This window comes from Diceros bicornis, chromosome 6, assembly GCF_020826845.1.
Source record: "Diceros bicornis minor isolate mBicDic1 chromosome 6, mDicBic1.mat.cur, whole genome shotgun sequence".
NCBI lineage: Eukaryota > Metazoa > Chordata > Mammalia > Perissodactyla > Rhinocerotidae > Diceros > Diceros bicornis.
Window position 1 is genome coordinate 62,356,686 of NC_080745.1, and position 16,840 is coordinate 62,373,525.

A 16,840-nucleotide genomic window follows, 5' to 3' on the forward strand; every position below is an offset into this window, starting at 1 on the left:
AACGGGCTTCTTTTCCTGGTTCTGGTGGTCTCATCTTTCTTGTTCCTATGGAGTGGCTGCCAGCAGTGTTCAGGAGACCCATTGGTGCTCACCCTTCAAAGTTTTGCTGGTACTCCAAGGGGCAATTCCCGGCTGGTCAGCTCATCATCTCAGTGAACTCCAACCTCCAGTGGGCCACAGCCACGCCTTCTCCTATGAAGTTAGGATTTCAGTTTCCAAGCTTATTCCTTCCCTTGCAGTTGCTCCCTACATCTGCTATTCTGGTCTTATTTAGAGTTCTCTACCTCCTTCAGCAGTGAGTCTCCTTTTATTAGTTAATAATTCTTTATATTAAAATTTCAAATTACTGGTGCGGTTTCAGTCTCCCAACTGGACCCTAATGGACACAGCCAATTAACTGGGGTTCATTACTAGCAATTTAACCTAATCCTAACTGATACAGCTATGCAATCATCTCCATGGAAAAAGAGAATGACATGGTACAGAATAAGCTTTCCGCATTTTTTTTTTTTGAGGAAGATTAGCCCTGAGCTAACATCTGTTGCCAGTCCTCCTCTTTTTGCTGAGGGAGATTGGCCCTGGGCTAACATCTGTGCCCATCTCCCTCTATTTTATAGGGGACACCGCCACAGCATGGCTTGATAAGCAGTGCGTAGGTCCCTGCCCGGAATCTGAACCTGTGAACCCCAGGCTGCTGAAGCATAGTGCTCGAACTTAACCGCTACGTCACCAGCCTGGCCCAAGCTTTCCGCTTTTTAAAAATCTTCTCTCTAGAAATTATTTGTGACATATATGACAGATAAAAGGTTGAAGTCCTTAATATTTAAGAGTTCCTACAAAATGTTTAAAAATGAACATCTAATCAGAAAAAGAGAGCATGAACAAAAAAAAAAGCACTTAAACAGGAAATGCACCAGCAAAAGAAATACAATGGTCAAAATATATTTTAAAAGGTTCAAAATCATTTGGGAAAAAAATACAATTACAATGGAAATGCAAATTGAAGAAATAGCAATACATTTTTCTCTTACCAAAACCAGAGAAGATTTAAAAAACTAGAATACAAAATATTAATCTTAATGGGAGTGCCAAGAAGTAAAAAATTTTTGAAGGACAATTTGAAAAGAAGAATCAGAAGCCCTAAAAGCATCTATGCTTTTGACCCAGCAGTTCTACGTGCAGGAATTTTTTCTAAAGAAATAATTTAAAATGTACATAAAAATCTAGCAACAAGGATGACTCCAACATCGTTGTTTATAAAAGAAAAAGAAAAAGATTGGGAAAAAATCTATATGTCCAACGATAGGAGATTGATTAAATAAATTATGGAGCATTTATACAATGTTGTACAAAACAACTAAAACTGATGCTATACAAGTATGATTATTACATAAGCATCTTTAGTGTCATAGAAAGAGGTTCATGGCACTAAGTGACAGTTAAATGCAAACAGGTTCAAAGTGGTATGTACAGCATTTTTTAAAAAACATTACAAACATGCATAGAAAAATTTTGGAAGAATATACATAACAAAACATTAACAGCAGTTACTTCTAGGTAATAGAATTACCAGAAATGTTTACTCTTGCTCCCTATATTTTCTAAATGTTCTCCAGTGGGTGTGTATTAGCTGTGTAATTAAAAAAACTGTTTTATGTTTAAAAAAATCTCCCTTTCCTGCCCATCTCAAGGGCACCCCAATGCTTGCTGAGCATGCCTTAACAAATGCTTTCATGTTTCAATCATGACTTGGAGGCAAGCTCAGCTTGGGACCTCTCCCATGCATGGAGCCACAGTCTCGCTCCCATCTTCCCTTCCTTCCCATTCCAGAGTCTGGTCCTCACACTTCCAGGCCTAGAACTCGTGGTGTCCTCTTCCTTCCTGTTTCTACAGATCCTAAGCATCATCTGTCTTCATTATAACAGTCCTCTGTTCAAAAACCATCAATAGTGTCCCATTCCTTATGAGACACGTTTCAAATGTCTCAGCTTGACATTCACTATTCCAAGCCTCTTCAACCTTGTAGCTGCAAAGTAAGCCAGAGTAATCCTCCAGCTCCAGATACAAGCATTCCTGCTGCCTCGCCTTGATTCACACTGTTTATTCTACCTGAAATGCCTTCTCCTGCATCCCAGCTTCTCCAAATCCCACCCATCCTTCCAGGCTAAGCTCAGGGTTTACCAGCCCCCACCAGGAAGCCTTCCTTGATTGTCTTATGGTAATTGCTACATTTTCCAAGTCCCTATGAGATCTCATTTGCTCAGTTTTTCACTTGACAAATGTTGGTCGAGCACCCCCCATATGCCAGGCTCTGTGCTGGTGGCTGGGAAACCAAATGAGTTTAGTTCCTACCCCCTGGAGCTCATTGTCAAATGTGGAGACAGACATTGAGCAAGTAATCACACTGATGACTATGCCCAGTTCCACGCTGTAAAAAGTGCCACGCAGGGAACAAAGGTGATGAGAGGTTTGAGAGAAGGGATCTGACTGAAATCAAGTCTGGGAAGGCCTCAGGGGGAAGGAGGCCTGGAAGAAGAGTCGGAGTTGACCACGGAGAGACTCTGGAGGCCTTTCCAGGCAGGAGGGAGAACCTGTGGGAGGTGAGCAGAGCAGGCAAGGGGAGGAGGCTGGATGAGTTGGAGGAACAGGGCCTGCTGACCGCTCTCATCCCAAGTGCAATGGGAAATCATTAAGGGGTCCTACGTGGGTCTGATTTTGCAAACATGATTAGATGTGAGTTTCAAAAAGATCACTCTGCCTGCAACATGGAAAACAGACTGCAGGAGGCAAGAGGGGCAGTGGGGAGACAGGTTCAGGCGCAGTCTCAGCGGCCCACATTGGAGCTGGTGGGGGCTTGGACCCAACGGTGGCAGTGAAAATGGAGAGAAGTGGATGGGCTCAATTTTGGAAACAGAACTGGAAGGACTTGGGTTGGATTGGGTGAGATGGGGAGGGAGAGACAGGTGTCCAGAATGGCACCTGGGTTTCTGGTTGAAGCACCTGGGTGGACTCTGGTACCACCTGGTACCTGCAACCGCAGGGCCCAGCCCTCAGCGAGCCACGGCAGACTCTGAGCCCAGGGGGAGAGGATGAGAAACCAGCGCCGGCTCAGCGGGGAGGAGATCTGACCCAGGAACATGAAAAAGAGTAAAGGAGGAAGGCTCCTGTGGGAAACTGGCTCACACAGGACTCACATCAACTGAAGGCCAGCAACCCAGGTGGGAGGAAGGGGAGGAGTCTCCGTGCAAATTGCAGGATGAGCCGGGAGATAAGTGGCCCAGCTGGCGGAGCCGGCAAAGACTCTGGCTGAACATCAACACTCAAGTGCTCATGCAGGCGAGCTGGAGAATATTTATTGGTAATTGACAGAAGTGGTTAGAGGGTGGCGTGATCACAGATAGGTCTGTAACCAATCAGCAGGAAAGCTCGATTCCTGTTGCTATGTTTGCATCCAGGCAGAACTGTATTATGAGCGGGTTAAGAGGATACCATGAGAAACCTGCTTATATGCGTTTGGTTTATCTGTCATCCTCTCCTTGCTTCATGGATGAGAGCGAGTGAGCTGTGGAGCAATAAATTATCACTTGCCACATGCTATGGATCCCAAGAGAACTCTTTGCAGCCCTGAGAGGGAAAGATAAGCATACGCAGGCTGCTGAGAGATTGTCATTTATAGGGAAATTCTTAAGTGGGGAACAATAATAATAATAATAATAATAGCAAGGAGAGGAGCTAACAATTAATTACTGCTTGCTAAACACTTCATGTTCATTGCCTCAATTAATCTTCAAACAAACCTATTTGATGGGTTTTAATATTATTCCCATTTTCCAAATGAGGAAACTGAAGCTCAGAGAGGTTAAGAAACTTAGTCAAAACCACACAGGTAGTGAGGGCAGAGGCAGGCTTCACTCTATGGGCTGCCTGAGGCCAAAAACAGTTTCTTAAACAGGATGTTTCATTGCTTCTGCTCTGTCACCCAGGCTGCCACTCACCCAGAGCCTCCTTGGGAAACATCGGCCATCTAAGTCCTCTCCCTCTGGGAGATGGCTGGACCCAACTGACCTGACACCCATGCAATGCCCTAGGCCTTCTGAAGAAGGGAAGGAGGAACAGAGAGGGGGACAGATGCATTTCCACACCTTGAATTATTCATTTAGTCTCCCCTGTGCTTTGAGACTAAGAGTACTCTGAAGGCTAGAATTGTCTCATCCTTGTTGGATTCCTAGCCAACGATAGAGAAAAAGATAGGGAGAAGGTGTGGGCTATGGCACTCTGGGGAACAAGTGCACAGACCTTCAGACTGGGCAGCATGGAGATGAGTGTTGACTGCCTGTGGAGGGAGTCAGGAGAAGGGGAGCAGTTCCAGGGTGGGAGAGGCCATGTGCTTGGAGGGGAGAACAGGGTGTGAGGACCTTGTCCCACCACTTACAAATTCCATGTTGTGTGCAGGTCCCAGCCCAGCCTCTCCCCTGCGCAAGCACCCAGACCACATCCTGCAATGCCCTTGAGATCACAGGAGCCCAGACCATCTCCCAGCTGAGAGACAGGTGAGGGGAATAGAAGGAAAAGAGCTTTGTAAACCATTAGGTGTCGCCTAAAACTCTAAGGCAATGCTGTAACTGCTGTGAGGGTTAATATCATTGTTCTCCCTCTTGAAAAACATAGTGAGGGTTGAGAAGGCAAAGATCTGAGGACCAACGAAGTTACAGCCTCTATTCCGGTTGCTTGACTAGGTCTCCATGGCAGAAGGATGCGCACCACCATCAAATGTGGTGTGGGCCAAATCCTGCTTGCACCTCAGCTGTTTGGAACCTGGAGGCCATGGGAATGCTATTTTGGAAAGAGGAGAGCTGGGAGAAGCCACTGGATGAATGCGGGCTCAGGCCCAACACCATTCACACATCTCCAAATAGTCAGGGGCTGGCTTCTCAGGTGGGGCCTGGACACCTGGTTGGCTGGCAGGGCATGGGACCCCTACCTCCCAAGTCTAATCCCAAGCAAACCAATGAGATTCATGGCAGATTTGTTTTTAGACTAAGGTCTCTGGATTTAGAGGAGCTGTTGGCATCAGCATCATTAGGAAACATAACTCTAAAAACATCATCTGGCTTCAGTTGTTCAGATACTTGGTTTCCTGCCACTTGGAAACCTTGTTGGATTTCTGTGGGATGATAAGAAGAAAAACAGTAATATTTACTGAATGTTTACCATCTTCCAGGCACTCCTAAGTGCTTTGTCTATATTAACTCATTTAATTGTCATAATAACCCTGAGTGGGAGCTATTAGTATCCACATTTTATAGATGAGGAAACTGAGATCCAGAAAGCTTAAGCAGGATGCTCAGGGTCCCACAGCCAGTGAGTGCAGAGCCAGGATCTGAACCCAGGCGATTCGCATCTCGAGTCCGCTCACTTAGCCCCTAGGCTCTCTCACAGGAACAGAAAAGTGGTGCTGTTCACGCGATTCAATTTAATTGACACACTTTTTGCACATGACGGGTTCTTTGGGAGCCACAAAATTATAGCAACATTTCACATTAATTGAGTGCTTCTATTTGCTAAGTGCAGCATCAAGTGCCTTTCATATAACAACAAGCCTGTGAAATAGAAGTTTCTATTAGCTGCATTATATAGACAAGGAAACTGAGGCTTTAAAGGCTGAAGGGTTGCTCAAGGGCTCACGGCTAGTAAGTGACAGCTGAGAAGGAAAACCTAAGTCAGCCTGACTCCAAAGCTTGGGTACAGAACCAATGGGCCGGGGAGGAGCTAGGCGCTCAAACAACCATGGTTCAGGCTGGGGAGTGCTGTGAGAGTGGCTGGAGAAGGAGCAATGAGCGGAAGGTCCAGAACTGACCACAGGAGGTGCTGCTGAAGGAGACGACCTGCTAACCTGTCCACACTCGGCTTCCATCGGGAGCATCTTCCTGCTGAGAAGGCCATGCTCATGCCCATGAGCTGGAAGCTCCTAGAACTGGGTTGAGGTATGAATGGCACTTAGATCTCCAGCACCAAGTGCATGGCCCTGCACATGCCAGGCACCCCACAGATCTGGGGCTGTTGTGGAGGGCTCTGCAGTACAACTACTGCCTCGCCCCTCCTCTCCTCTCACTGTGCTGGACAGAATATTAAAGAACACACGTGCCACCCCCCAGGAGAGCATGTGAGACACTGATCGCTGCAAGATGGGGCAAAAGAAAGAAGAAAAAACGGGTCCCACTGACGTCCGAGTTGGGGACCTACCTAGGATGATATCACTGAGGACTTCTCTGTCCGCAGGACTTAAGTTCTGTCTACAGGACGGCATCCGAAGTCAAAGGATCATCAATGTCAGGCAGAGGGTCTAGGCCTGAAGCTCAGTTTCCCCATATGCAAAATGGGAACCATCACAGCTGTTGGTCTCCTCCCTGGGCTGGGTTGAAGGTCAATGGGGTGGCGTTCTTGCTATCATTCAGCTCTTGGAACATCCTCAACCAAAAGGGACCGATGCCTCCTGGCCTCACCCCCAGACGATGCCCGACCCAGAGTGAGTCTCGGCTACTGTTGGGACCTGTGCGTTCTGTTTGGCATCTGACGGCCACACACTCTCTGCCTGCTCTGTTGAGCTAATCCTCAGCTTCCGCAGCTGTGTCTCTCAGAGACAGTTACTCAGGAGCCAAGAGTGCATTTCCTCCCCCAGCTCTGCCCTGGCCCATCCTCATCTTCACTTACTTTTTTTTCAATCTTTATTGAGCTATAACTCACACACCATAAAATTCGCCCTTCACTTTCTTTTTTTTTTTTTTTTTGGTGAGGAAGATTAGCCCTGAGCTAACACCTATGACCATCTTCCTCTATTTTGCATGTGGGACGCTGCCACAGGACGGCTTGATAAGCAGTGCGTAGGTCTGCCCGCAGTATCCGAACCTGTTAACCCCGGACGACTGAACCAGAGAGAATGAACTTAACCACTATGCCACCGGCCGGCCCCCACCCTTCGCTTTCTTTTGAGATCCTGTTTAACAATAATTATCAGCTCTGAATTTAAGAATCCCTAACTAACTATACTACATGAAATCAATTGTTCATTTATTACAAAAATTCAAATTTCTCTATAGCATTTCAACAAAAGAGTTCAGGAAGTACTTGTGAGCACCTGCTCTGTGCTCCAACAATGTACACATCAATCACTGAGCACTTGCCTTGTGCCGGAAACTGTGCTAAGCACTTGACAACACTGTATCATTCAATCCTTGTAGCAACCCTGAAAAGCGAATATTTGTAGTTTTTTTCAAGTGAGGAAACTGAAGCTCAGAGAAGTTAAGGAACTTGCTCAAGGTCACAAAGCCTTACCTAGGTAGCAGATTTTGAATCCAAGTTTATCAGGTGTCAAGGCCTGTGCTCTTAACCACCTCCCGCCCTGCCCCAGTGCACTGTGGGGTGTGAAATGCTGGAGACAGAAGTGGACCAGATGCTGCTCCTGCCTGGTGAAGTGGGAAAGATAAACATTTCATTTCAGTACAGCCCTGAAATATTTTGACCCCATCACATCAGCACCTGACCATCAGCAAGGATACCATGACAAGTAGGGATGAGAATTAAGTTGTAAAAATGCCAGCCACCCTCATGTGGGTGTGGCCCATGGGGGTAGGAGTCTGTCGGGGGAGAGAAGAGGTGCCAGGGAGAAGGCAGCTCCCATTCTGGGGACAGGCCGTGCCGGGAAGATCGGCTTCTGGAAGGCACCACGGGAGCCTCACATCTGTGCTTGAGGAACCAGGGCGCCTGTCCCTGCCGTGAAGGATGGAAACTCTGGGGCAGCACTGCCCCAGAACTCCACAATCCCCCGAACTCCACCCTGAGCACTCTCGGGAGGGCTGCAGCCCACTAGGCCATGTCTGATTCACTTTCCAGGCTGACAGCAAGCCTGGAGGTTCCTTCAGCCATGGACCCAATCCACACAGGGCAAAAATCATCATTCCTTCCTTTAGCAAATATTGACAAGTGCCTACAATGTGCCAGGCTCTGCTCTAGGCACTGGGCTTACAGCAGTGACCAAAGCAGACAAAACTGCCTGACCTCACAGAGATTGACACTCTAGCCTCACATCATAACATGAGGGCTGCGAGCAAGGGATGCCCCAGACAGTGCTGTCCTAGAGGGCTCTGGGTGACCCTGAAAAGAAGGACCCGACTGGTACGGTCACTGTGTCCTGGAGAGAATGACAAGACTGAGTGGGGCCCCAAATTCCAGGCAGAAGTAAGGTCTGAAAGTGTGGGGAGGGAACGCAAACATCCTCGTGAGGACAGAACTGGCTCCCAGGCCAGCACCCTCACCACTGGCTCCTGAGCCATAAGCCATCAACTATATTAATTTATGCAGGAATATACATATTTATCGTATATGAACACACAGCGAGGAAGGCGCTGGCATTTATCAAGCCCCTAGCTGAAAAGTAAAGCTGGCTGTGGGCCAGTTTCTTTGGATTTAATAAATCCAAAAGGCTGAACCGCACTTTCCAGTTTACAAAGCACTTTCATATCATTTGAGCCTCAGGTAGACAATTTTGGTGACCTGAGTCACATATCCTCAGCTCAACTCTGGGCAGTTCCACGCTTCCGCTGCATGTCTGCCCACTTTTCTGCTTAAGAACTTTTTCTGCATCTGTGGAGCCCACTGTGCCTCCACACACAGGTACAGGCTGGACGTGCAGGGCAGTTAATGCCTCGAAGAGTGTGGCAGCTCATATTTTCCCAAACTGGCTGCAACAATATCCCCCATTCCATACGCTCTTTTAACTACGTGACTTTAGCACTCCTCCCATGGAGAGGTGGGTCTTTGTCCCCTCCCCTTGAATCCGGGAAGGCTTGTGACTGTGGTGGAAGTAAACGGACAATATGTAGCTTCTGAGGCAAGGTCCTAAAAGGCACTACAGCTTCCATAGGGTTCTCCCGGAATGCATGCACTTAGAATCGAGCTGCCATGCTGTGAGGAAGCCTGACTAGCCCAGGTGGAGAGACCACACACACACAGAGGCCACTTGTGGGTGTTTTGACCAATAGTCCAACGGAGGTCCCAGGCAACAGCCAGCCTCAGCCTCCAGGGAGCGAGCTTGCAACCAGCCCCCGGGTGTCGAGTCATCACCAGCCTGCAAGTCTTCCCAGTGGAGGCCCAGACACTGCGGAGCAGAGACAAACCACTGCTGCAGTGCCCTTTCCAAACTCCTGATCCACAGGATCACCAACATAATAAAATGGGTGCTGTTCTAACCGCTGAGTTTAGGTGTTTTTTTTACACAGGAATAGAAACTGGAACAGGGAGCAAACAATGAAGGACAGCAGCCTTTGGAGGAGTGCTCCAGCCTCCTACTCTCTGGGCAGATAATTCTGGGAGGCTTCATGGTAGCTTTGCAGAGGTCCCAGTGGGGACAAGACCCCGTGGACTAAAGCGGCTACCTCGATTCCACTGCCTTCACTGGATTTCCTCCCTCCTTGTCCCACTCTCCCTGCCCCTCAACCTTGCTTCTTGGGATCACCTCCCAAAAGAACTCTCTGCACACAAGTCCTGGTCTCTGAGGAACCCAGCTACAACTAGCCATGTTCGCCCTACAAAGCGGACAGAGAGGAGACTGAGGCATGGAGAGGGGCAGTGACTTGCTCAAGGCCACACAGAGAGTAAGAAGCAGGGTCAGGATAAAGACCCAGGCCTTCTGGCTCTGAATCATGGATGAGGGCAAGCAGGCAGGAGAAGCCCTCAGAAGCTTTGCAAAGATTGCTCTCAGAGGCATGGTGGTTGGAAGGATGTCTTGTAATTTTCTGTCAGTTGAACCCTTGGCTGCACTTAACAGTATCAGATGAAAAACAAGATGGCAGAGCTATGGCCCACCAGGCAGAGACCATGCCCAGGGAGCCCCACGCATCTTACCAGTCCCAGGCCAGGAGGGCTTCACAGATTTACTCCCACTCTGCATCATCTGATTTGAAAAGCACCTCTTTTTACAGCATTAAATAGTTTATTAGTAAATTTAAATTTTACAGTTTAAAACTTGCTTCAAAGGTCAGCGTGAAGATGTTCTTTTCACAAGTTTCTAGGAAATCTGTTTATAAAGTACCTAACTATATGTCAGGCACTGTTCTAAGCACATTAATCTATTAGGAATCATCCTCATTTACAAATGAGGAAACTAAGGCATAGAGAAATTAAGTGACTTGCCAAGGTCACACAGCTTGTAAATGGCAGAGTAAATAGTAAAATTTGTAAATGGTAAAAGACTTACTGGTTTGGTCAGCTTCTGAGAGACTGAGCCATAGAACCACAGAACATTAAGTAGGAAGGGACCAGGGGCACAAACTCAAGTGCCTGAAAGGTGTGAAGTGGGCACAGGGCAAGACAGCTGATGTGGACCCAGAGGAGCAGCTCCCTGGACCTGTCAGTTTGCAACCCTAACAAGTCTAACATCTTCACTCTACAGATGAGGAACTGAGGCCCAGAGAGGAGGGGACTTGTCCAAGGTAACAGAGCTCCTGAGAGGCCAGGAAGAGATCCGAGACTCTCCTCTCTGCACTCTGTGTCTGCAGCAGAACACAGACCCACACTTGAGAAAGGGCAGGTGGGAGATGTTTTAGCGTCAAGGCTCTGAGGCAGGTCCTGGGCGGAGGGCTTCTGGCTATAGGAGTCAGGGAGTAAGGACTGACTGGGAGAGGATGAGAGGCTGCCCCTGCAGCTGTGGTTTAAATAAGGAACCAGGAAATGCAGTGTTCTGCCTGACCCAAGAAGCATGTCCCTTCACTGAGACTTCAGTGCATTGGTGAACTGCTTGTTGTCCTTCCACAAGGCTGTCTCCTCGCTCAGGGAAAGTCCAGAAGCATGGGCTGACTGAGATGTAACCTTTTCCCCAGGTCTCTCTTGCCTTCGCCCTCTTCTGGCCACTCTTAGCATCAGCATAACCCCAGGAGAGGCCAAGGGGTTGGGAGGATCAAGGATGGCTGTGGAGGATGCATGGAGCCCTGGCGAAACCACACACCCAGGATCCTCTGCTCTCCAGCCCTGCCTGCCCACCCCATCCTGTCTGCAGAGAGTCACAGAACACGCATGCCCTGGTTATCCAGCATTTTCTCCAAAATTACTGGAGAAAACTGAGGCCCCTCCAGTCAAACCTACCTCAGGGTTATTCTACTAGGCTGAGACCGGGAGTTGGGGAGCTCTCACAGACAGACCTACGCCTCTTTCACCGGGATTTGCAGCGCCCAGACCAGCACCCAGGCAAACCAAAGGTGCTCAATACATTCCTGGACAAATTGATCGCTTCCCCAGTCCAGGCCCCAGCTGCCCACACTGCCTCCCAGAGTCCCCAGCTCACATCCAGTAGAGTCCAGGGTCTGACAGGTGCTAGGCAACAGTTGAGCCACCCTCGTCAGCCCCCATCCCATTTTTTGCAGCCTCAGTGTCCCTCTTTCAGGGCAAGACCATCATTCCAACAGTGCTCCAGAGAGCCACCTCTCCGGTCATGAGCTGGGTCCCGTCAGATGCCTCAGTCAGGGCAGGCAACCTGCTGATCTTCTCTCAGATTACCCAGGAACCAGCTCTTCTGCCCACCTTCCTCATTCAGAAGCCCTCACAAGGTATAGCAATAGGTGGGTACTTTGGAGGACTCTTCCTGCAGGGTAAATCAAACCTGCCCCTTAAGCCTGGTTTGATCTCCTACCTTCACAAGATTCTCAGGTCTCACAGCCCTCTAGGTGTTCCCACCTCCCAGGAACCTGGCCTTCCCCAGACTTCACCCAGCTCTGCCTGCCAAGCTCCCAGCCTAGACCACAGCCCCTGCAGTGACAGCACAATTACAGTGCCATCATCATTATTCCATTTGCAGAGAATTTGCCCATAAACCATCCGAGTCCTCCTAAAAGTACTGTCCCCAATTTAGAGACGAGGAAACGGAGGCAACTAGAGGTCTCCAGCAAGTGAAGGAATGGGGCCACTGGTCCACGCACTCCCACAGACCTGGCCAACACAGCACCTGGAGGAAGCAGCCTGCCCGCCTGTGGATGGAGCCTGCGCTCTTCCCCGTTTGCTCATCCCTGCGGGCCTCCAAGTGAACCGGCCGGACCACGCCCGGGGATTAAACACCACTACCCGCAGGACCCCGGCCACCGGCCAGGAGCGGCTGGGTGGGCCTCTGAGACCATCCTCTCCCGGGAGCGTGAGTACCGTCTGTCCCAGCTGGGAACTGCCCCAGACCCACCGGCTCTCTTTGGAACATGCGCTTGAGTCCGTCTGGGGCTGACGCCTCAATTATCCTGACTCAGAATCCGTTCCTCTCAGGACACACGAGTCACTTGGTGGCTCGCGGGAAGTGGGAGCTGCTGCGCCCAGCCGCGATTTGCGCCAGAAAGACCCGCGCGTCCCGGGGCGCCGCTTCCTGGCGGGATTAGAGCACCTGCCGGCTTCCATCTCCGCCCGCCCAGGGCGACCCCAGGCCGGGACCACGCTGAGGGTGCTACAGGGAAGTTTGCGGCAACTTGAGTCATGCACATTCTCCCTCGGCTACCCCTTTCCTTGTGCCTGCTGTGAAGCTTTTCGGTTTTTTTATTCTCTTCCCAAGAGTAACCACAAGATCTTGGGAAACTTCGCGCGAAACTTAGAAATGCCGTGAAATCGGAGCCAGCGACTCCATCTGAGCCTGGGAACGCGGCGCCCAGCCCAGGGCGTCCGGCGGTGGCCCGTGCTGACCACCTGGCTGTCAGGCGGCCCGGGCGCCCGCCACAGTCCCTGAGCGCCCTCTCGGCTTGGGGCACCCGCCCTGATTCGCTTTGGGGACGCTCCCGCGGCCGCCCCACTGTGCGCGCCGCAAACCAGGGACTGGGACGTCCCAGCCGGAGTGGTATTTAAGCAATTCCTCTGGGGCATTGTTTTCCCGGGGAGCCCGGGGGATCTCGGGGGAGGGAGGGGAGATCCGTCCCACAGACGGCAGCGCAGGCTTGCCCACCACTCATTTGCATTTCAAAGGCAAACTTCTGCCGGACTTCCCCGGCGGTAGCGGCGGCGGCACCTACCGGCTTTGCACGGGTCGTGGTAATGCTCCAGCTGCTGCTCCGCGCCCTCCTCGAATTCCAGCGCCGAGTAGTCCGAGGCGAGGTCCGAGCCCTCCCCGAGCCCCCTGGCGTCGCGGGGCAGCGGCAGCAGCAGCAGCAGAGGAGGCAGCAGCAGTCGCATAAGGGCCCCGAGCGCAGTGGCCCGGGGCATGGTTGCGAGGGGCCGGCGGAGACCGAGGGAGTTGCGCGCACTGAAAGCTCGGCTCAGGCGAGGGACCGTGCCCAAGGTCGGGTCGGCGGCGGCCTGCGCGCGGCGATTACGCGCGGCTGCCCGGCATGGCTCGGGCGCGGAGCGAGCAGAGCGCGGCGCCCTCGTCGGCGTCGGGGCGCCCGGGAAGCCGCCGCTCTGAGCTACTTGCCCGGCGGCTGAGGCTACGGCGGCTGCGACTGTGGCGGTGGTGGCAGTGGTTGGAGCAGTGGCCGCTCCGCCCCTCTCCACCCGGGCTGGACCACACAGCCCTCGCCAGGGGCCCCGGGCAGCCAATCACTCGGGCGCCCGAGGCGAGGCCCCTCCTCTTCCCGGCACCTCCGCAACTTCGGAGGAAGGGGAGCGAGGTGAAGATGCTGAAGGCAAGGACCCGAGGTCCGCGGCGCTCCCACCGAGATGAGGGCGCCCTTCTCCAGGTACCACCTCGGCCTCCGGCCCTGGAGAACGCTACTTCTGAAGATCAAGGCTGGATTTCCAGCCTTGTTTTATTCGCTTAACTCACTTTACAATTCCCCGATGCACACGTGTGCGAAGGCAGGCAGCCGTGGTAAGGGCTGCGAGCGCAGGACCAGTAACGCGATGTGAGCGGTCCGCGTGGCAATCAACTCGCTATGTGCTTTCGGACAATTGTTTCCCCGTGGGAAAGAAGTGAATCTTCCCTCTGGTCGTTTTCACCGCAGAAAAAATCGAGGATCACGATTCTCGCAGCTTTGTCAACATTCCCTCGTCCAGCCATGGAGGGCGCTTGCTGCAGCACCCACCTAACCTAACGTAGTGGCTGGTGATGAGTGGCTTGGGGAAGAATGATTTAAAATGACGGATTTCCCCTCTAGGTGACCCTAGCCTTCAGTAAAACAGTCTAAGATGCTGCATACAGGCAAAAAAGATTGACAAATGAACAGCTGTACGTGCTATTTGTGTTAAATTACAGACATGTTTTATTAAATAAGCCACTCATCATTAACTTGATGGAATAAAAATGACCAATTTCTGAGTCTGGTTATTTTTTGCCAATTAAAAACATATGCCCAAATAATTTAGGAAAATAATCAAGAGATATTTGAAACCCACTCCCGTGTTGTACCTTAAATGTAAAAATTGTCAGAACTGAGTGAGCCATTTTCATTTACAGACATAAAAAGTACCATTACCGTGAGGCTTTTCAAAAACCTTTTTACGCGGGCAAAATTGCCCTAATCAAGGAGTAAAACACACCAATATGTAGAGATTTTCAGCATCACATTCAGTACAATCCTTTTTTACTTAAACTGCAAGCAGAAAAATGGGCTGAACTTCCCTTTTTCCACATGGTTTCACAGCCACTAATAACAGAATAGTCGTTAGGGAGCCCAGAGCTGGGCTTTACACAGGACTCCAAATTTCTTGCATTATGATCATTTGTCTTCTCATCTATTAACTAGGATATCAAGTCCTTCAAACCAGTAAAGGTTTAAAAGTTAATCACTGGAAGGGTGTTACTGTATATTTTGTCTTGGTCCTTAGAAAGAAATGCAAATTGACTGTGCTTCATGCTGAGTTTTCATCAAATGGCACATACAGGATGGAGCCAGATTGGGCAAGATCTGGTTAGGAACAGACAAGTGGGAGGAAGGAATTTAGGGGGAATGGATGCTGCCAAATGGCAGGGAAGACCAAGAGGCCATTAAACAAGCAATAGGTGTGGCAAGGGGTTGAATGGCTTTTCTGCCTGAATGCCAGAAGGAGTCAAACCCCACGCCATAGTTCTCTGCATTCAACCAAGTGAAGGTCACCACCTGTCAGTAGACAAGTCCACAAAGTCAACATCTAAAAAGCCTAATAAACCTCTGTGACACTTCCAGGTCTCCAGATGGCACTAGGCAAACAGCCAACTGGCTTCCTCATTAGCAGGGAGTTCCTCCAGAAAACAGACATTACAGGCAACCTCTTCTGCAAGCACAGAGGTTGTGAACTTTTACTGCCTCTAATTCCCACCTGGTGAGTACCTGCCAGGTCTTCTCACCAACACTCTTTGTCCAAATATTTTGAAGACAGTGGTGCTCCTGGATGAGTGAGCTGCACAGTTTTATGTCAGAAGCCCTGTTTAGATGCTACTTTGGCTATCAACCAACAAATATCAACAAAACATTTGGATCACAGAAGAGAAAGGGTAATTAGGAACAACTGAAAAGGGATGGTTAATATGTTTTCTCAGCTATACAGTTCTTGATTTCACTCACCACTTGTATATATTAAACTCTAATCTGGGTTCAAATAATTTTTAAAGTATATTTTTATTTTAAATCTCATGAAAAAACTAGATTTAGAACAAAAGGCTTTATGATCTAAAGCTGCTCAACTTAGTTCCATTATTACATTCATAGTTATTTGTGGGTTTCCTCCCCCATAGCTCCTGGTCCTGTGGAAAACCTGCAAGTGAATACAAGCTTTTTCCTCTTTTTAGTCAGATGTCTGTCCACCCAACTCATTCCATCTATACCCATATACTGAGTGACCCTGTTCTCTTGCAGTAGCTCTCAAACCCCTCCACATCTACCAAGTTTTATCCTCCTTAACTACTCCATGTAGACCACCTTCTCCTCATTTTGCCTTTCCAGGCCACTACACATCATCATCTCCTCCAAGGCAGGAAGCAGAACCTCCAGAATAAAGCAGGCACTCTCATCTGCTGGGTCATTCCTTCGTTTACATTACTGACCACTGAGAAGGTACTTTGAGTTCTTCGGAGAAGGTAATTAAAAATATTTAATAGTTACAATTTCAGCAGCTGTTTAAAACCCTTTGTGGCTCTCCAAAACCTTCATCTGAGCTTCTCAGGATGGCACACTGGGCCCTCCATCCACCATCAGGGCTTCCTTGCATGTTTCCAGCCTCCGCTCTTACCACCTCCGTCTCCCCGCTCTTGTTGCATTAAACACCTTGCAGTCATCCTAAAAGGGCCTTGCTACTTCACACCTCCATGTCTTTGCCAGGGCAACTTGATAACCACACAGCCTGCATCCTCATGCCAACATCTATTATAGCAGCTACCACACTTATGACACTTATCTATTTATGTGTGTCCTAACTTCTGGTCTATAACCTCCAGCAGATCTCTCCAACCAACTCCAACTTACACCCACTCTCCATTTCTCACTCTCAAGACCCTCCCTTCCCTTCAATGACCTTCAAGGTTAAGTTTCATAATCTTAGTGGCTTAGACTGAGTCACTAAGAATAACCACGGACATTGGCCAGTTAAAAGAACTTACATCACCTTCTCCCTACAACCATCTCCTCCATTTTTTAAATTTGAACCTCCTATCACCTTAAGCATGCACAACTTTGAAAACAATTGTAAATACATTTATAGACTACATTACCATTGGCTCTACGTGTCCCAATGTAGGCTTATTTCCCCCCTTTGCTAATGTTAAACTGTAGATTAAGTTTAATAAAATAGTTCTCTTTGAAATCCAGAAGCTGGCTGTAAAACAGATTCCCTTATACCCCTAGTTTTCCAGCTAGACAGAAAGTGTTCATTAAAGTGATCAAAAGTAATCCAAATTTGTACCCACTTAAACTAT

The 16,840-nt window shown here is 49.4% G+C and overlaps 1 protein-coding gene across 1 annotated transcript in view; it reads right to left on the minus strand.

The window, feature by feature from the left end:
* Window positions 1–13,488, minus strand: part of TLL2 (tolloid like 2) — a 148,421-nt gene extending 134,933 nt beyond the window's left edge. Inside the window, exon 1 of the mRNA XM_058543632.1 lies at window positions 13,029–13,488. Within this exon, the coding sequence (XP_058399615.1) occupies window positions 13,029–13,218 (190 nt within the window). The 5' untranslated portion in view covers window positions 13,219–13,488. The remainder of the gene's footprint in view (window positions 1–13,028) is intronic.
* Between the last annotated feature and the right edge of the window lie 3,352 nt (window positions 13,489–16,840).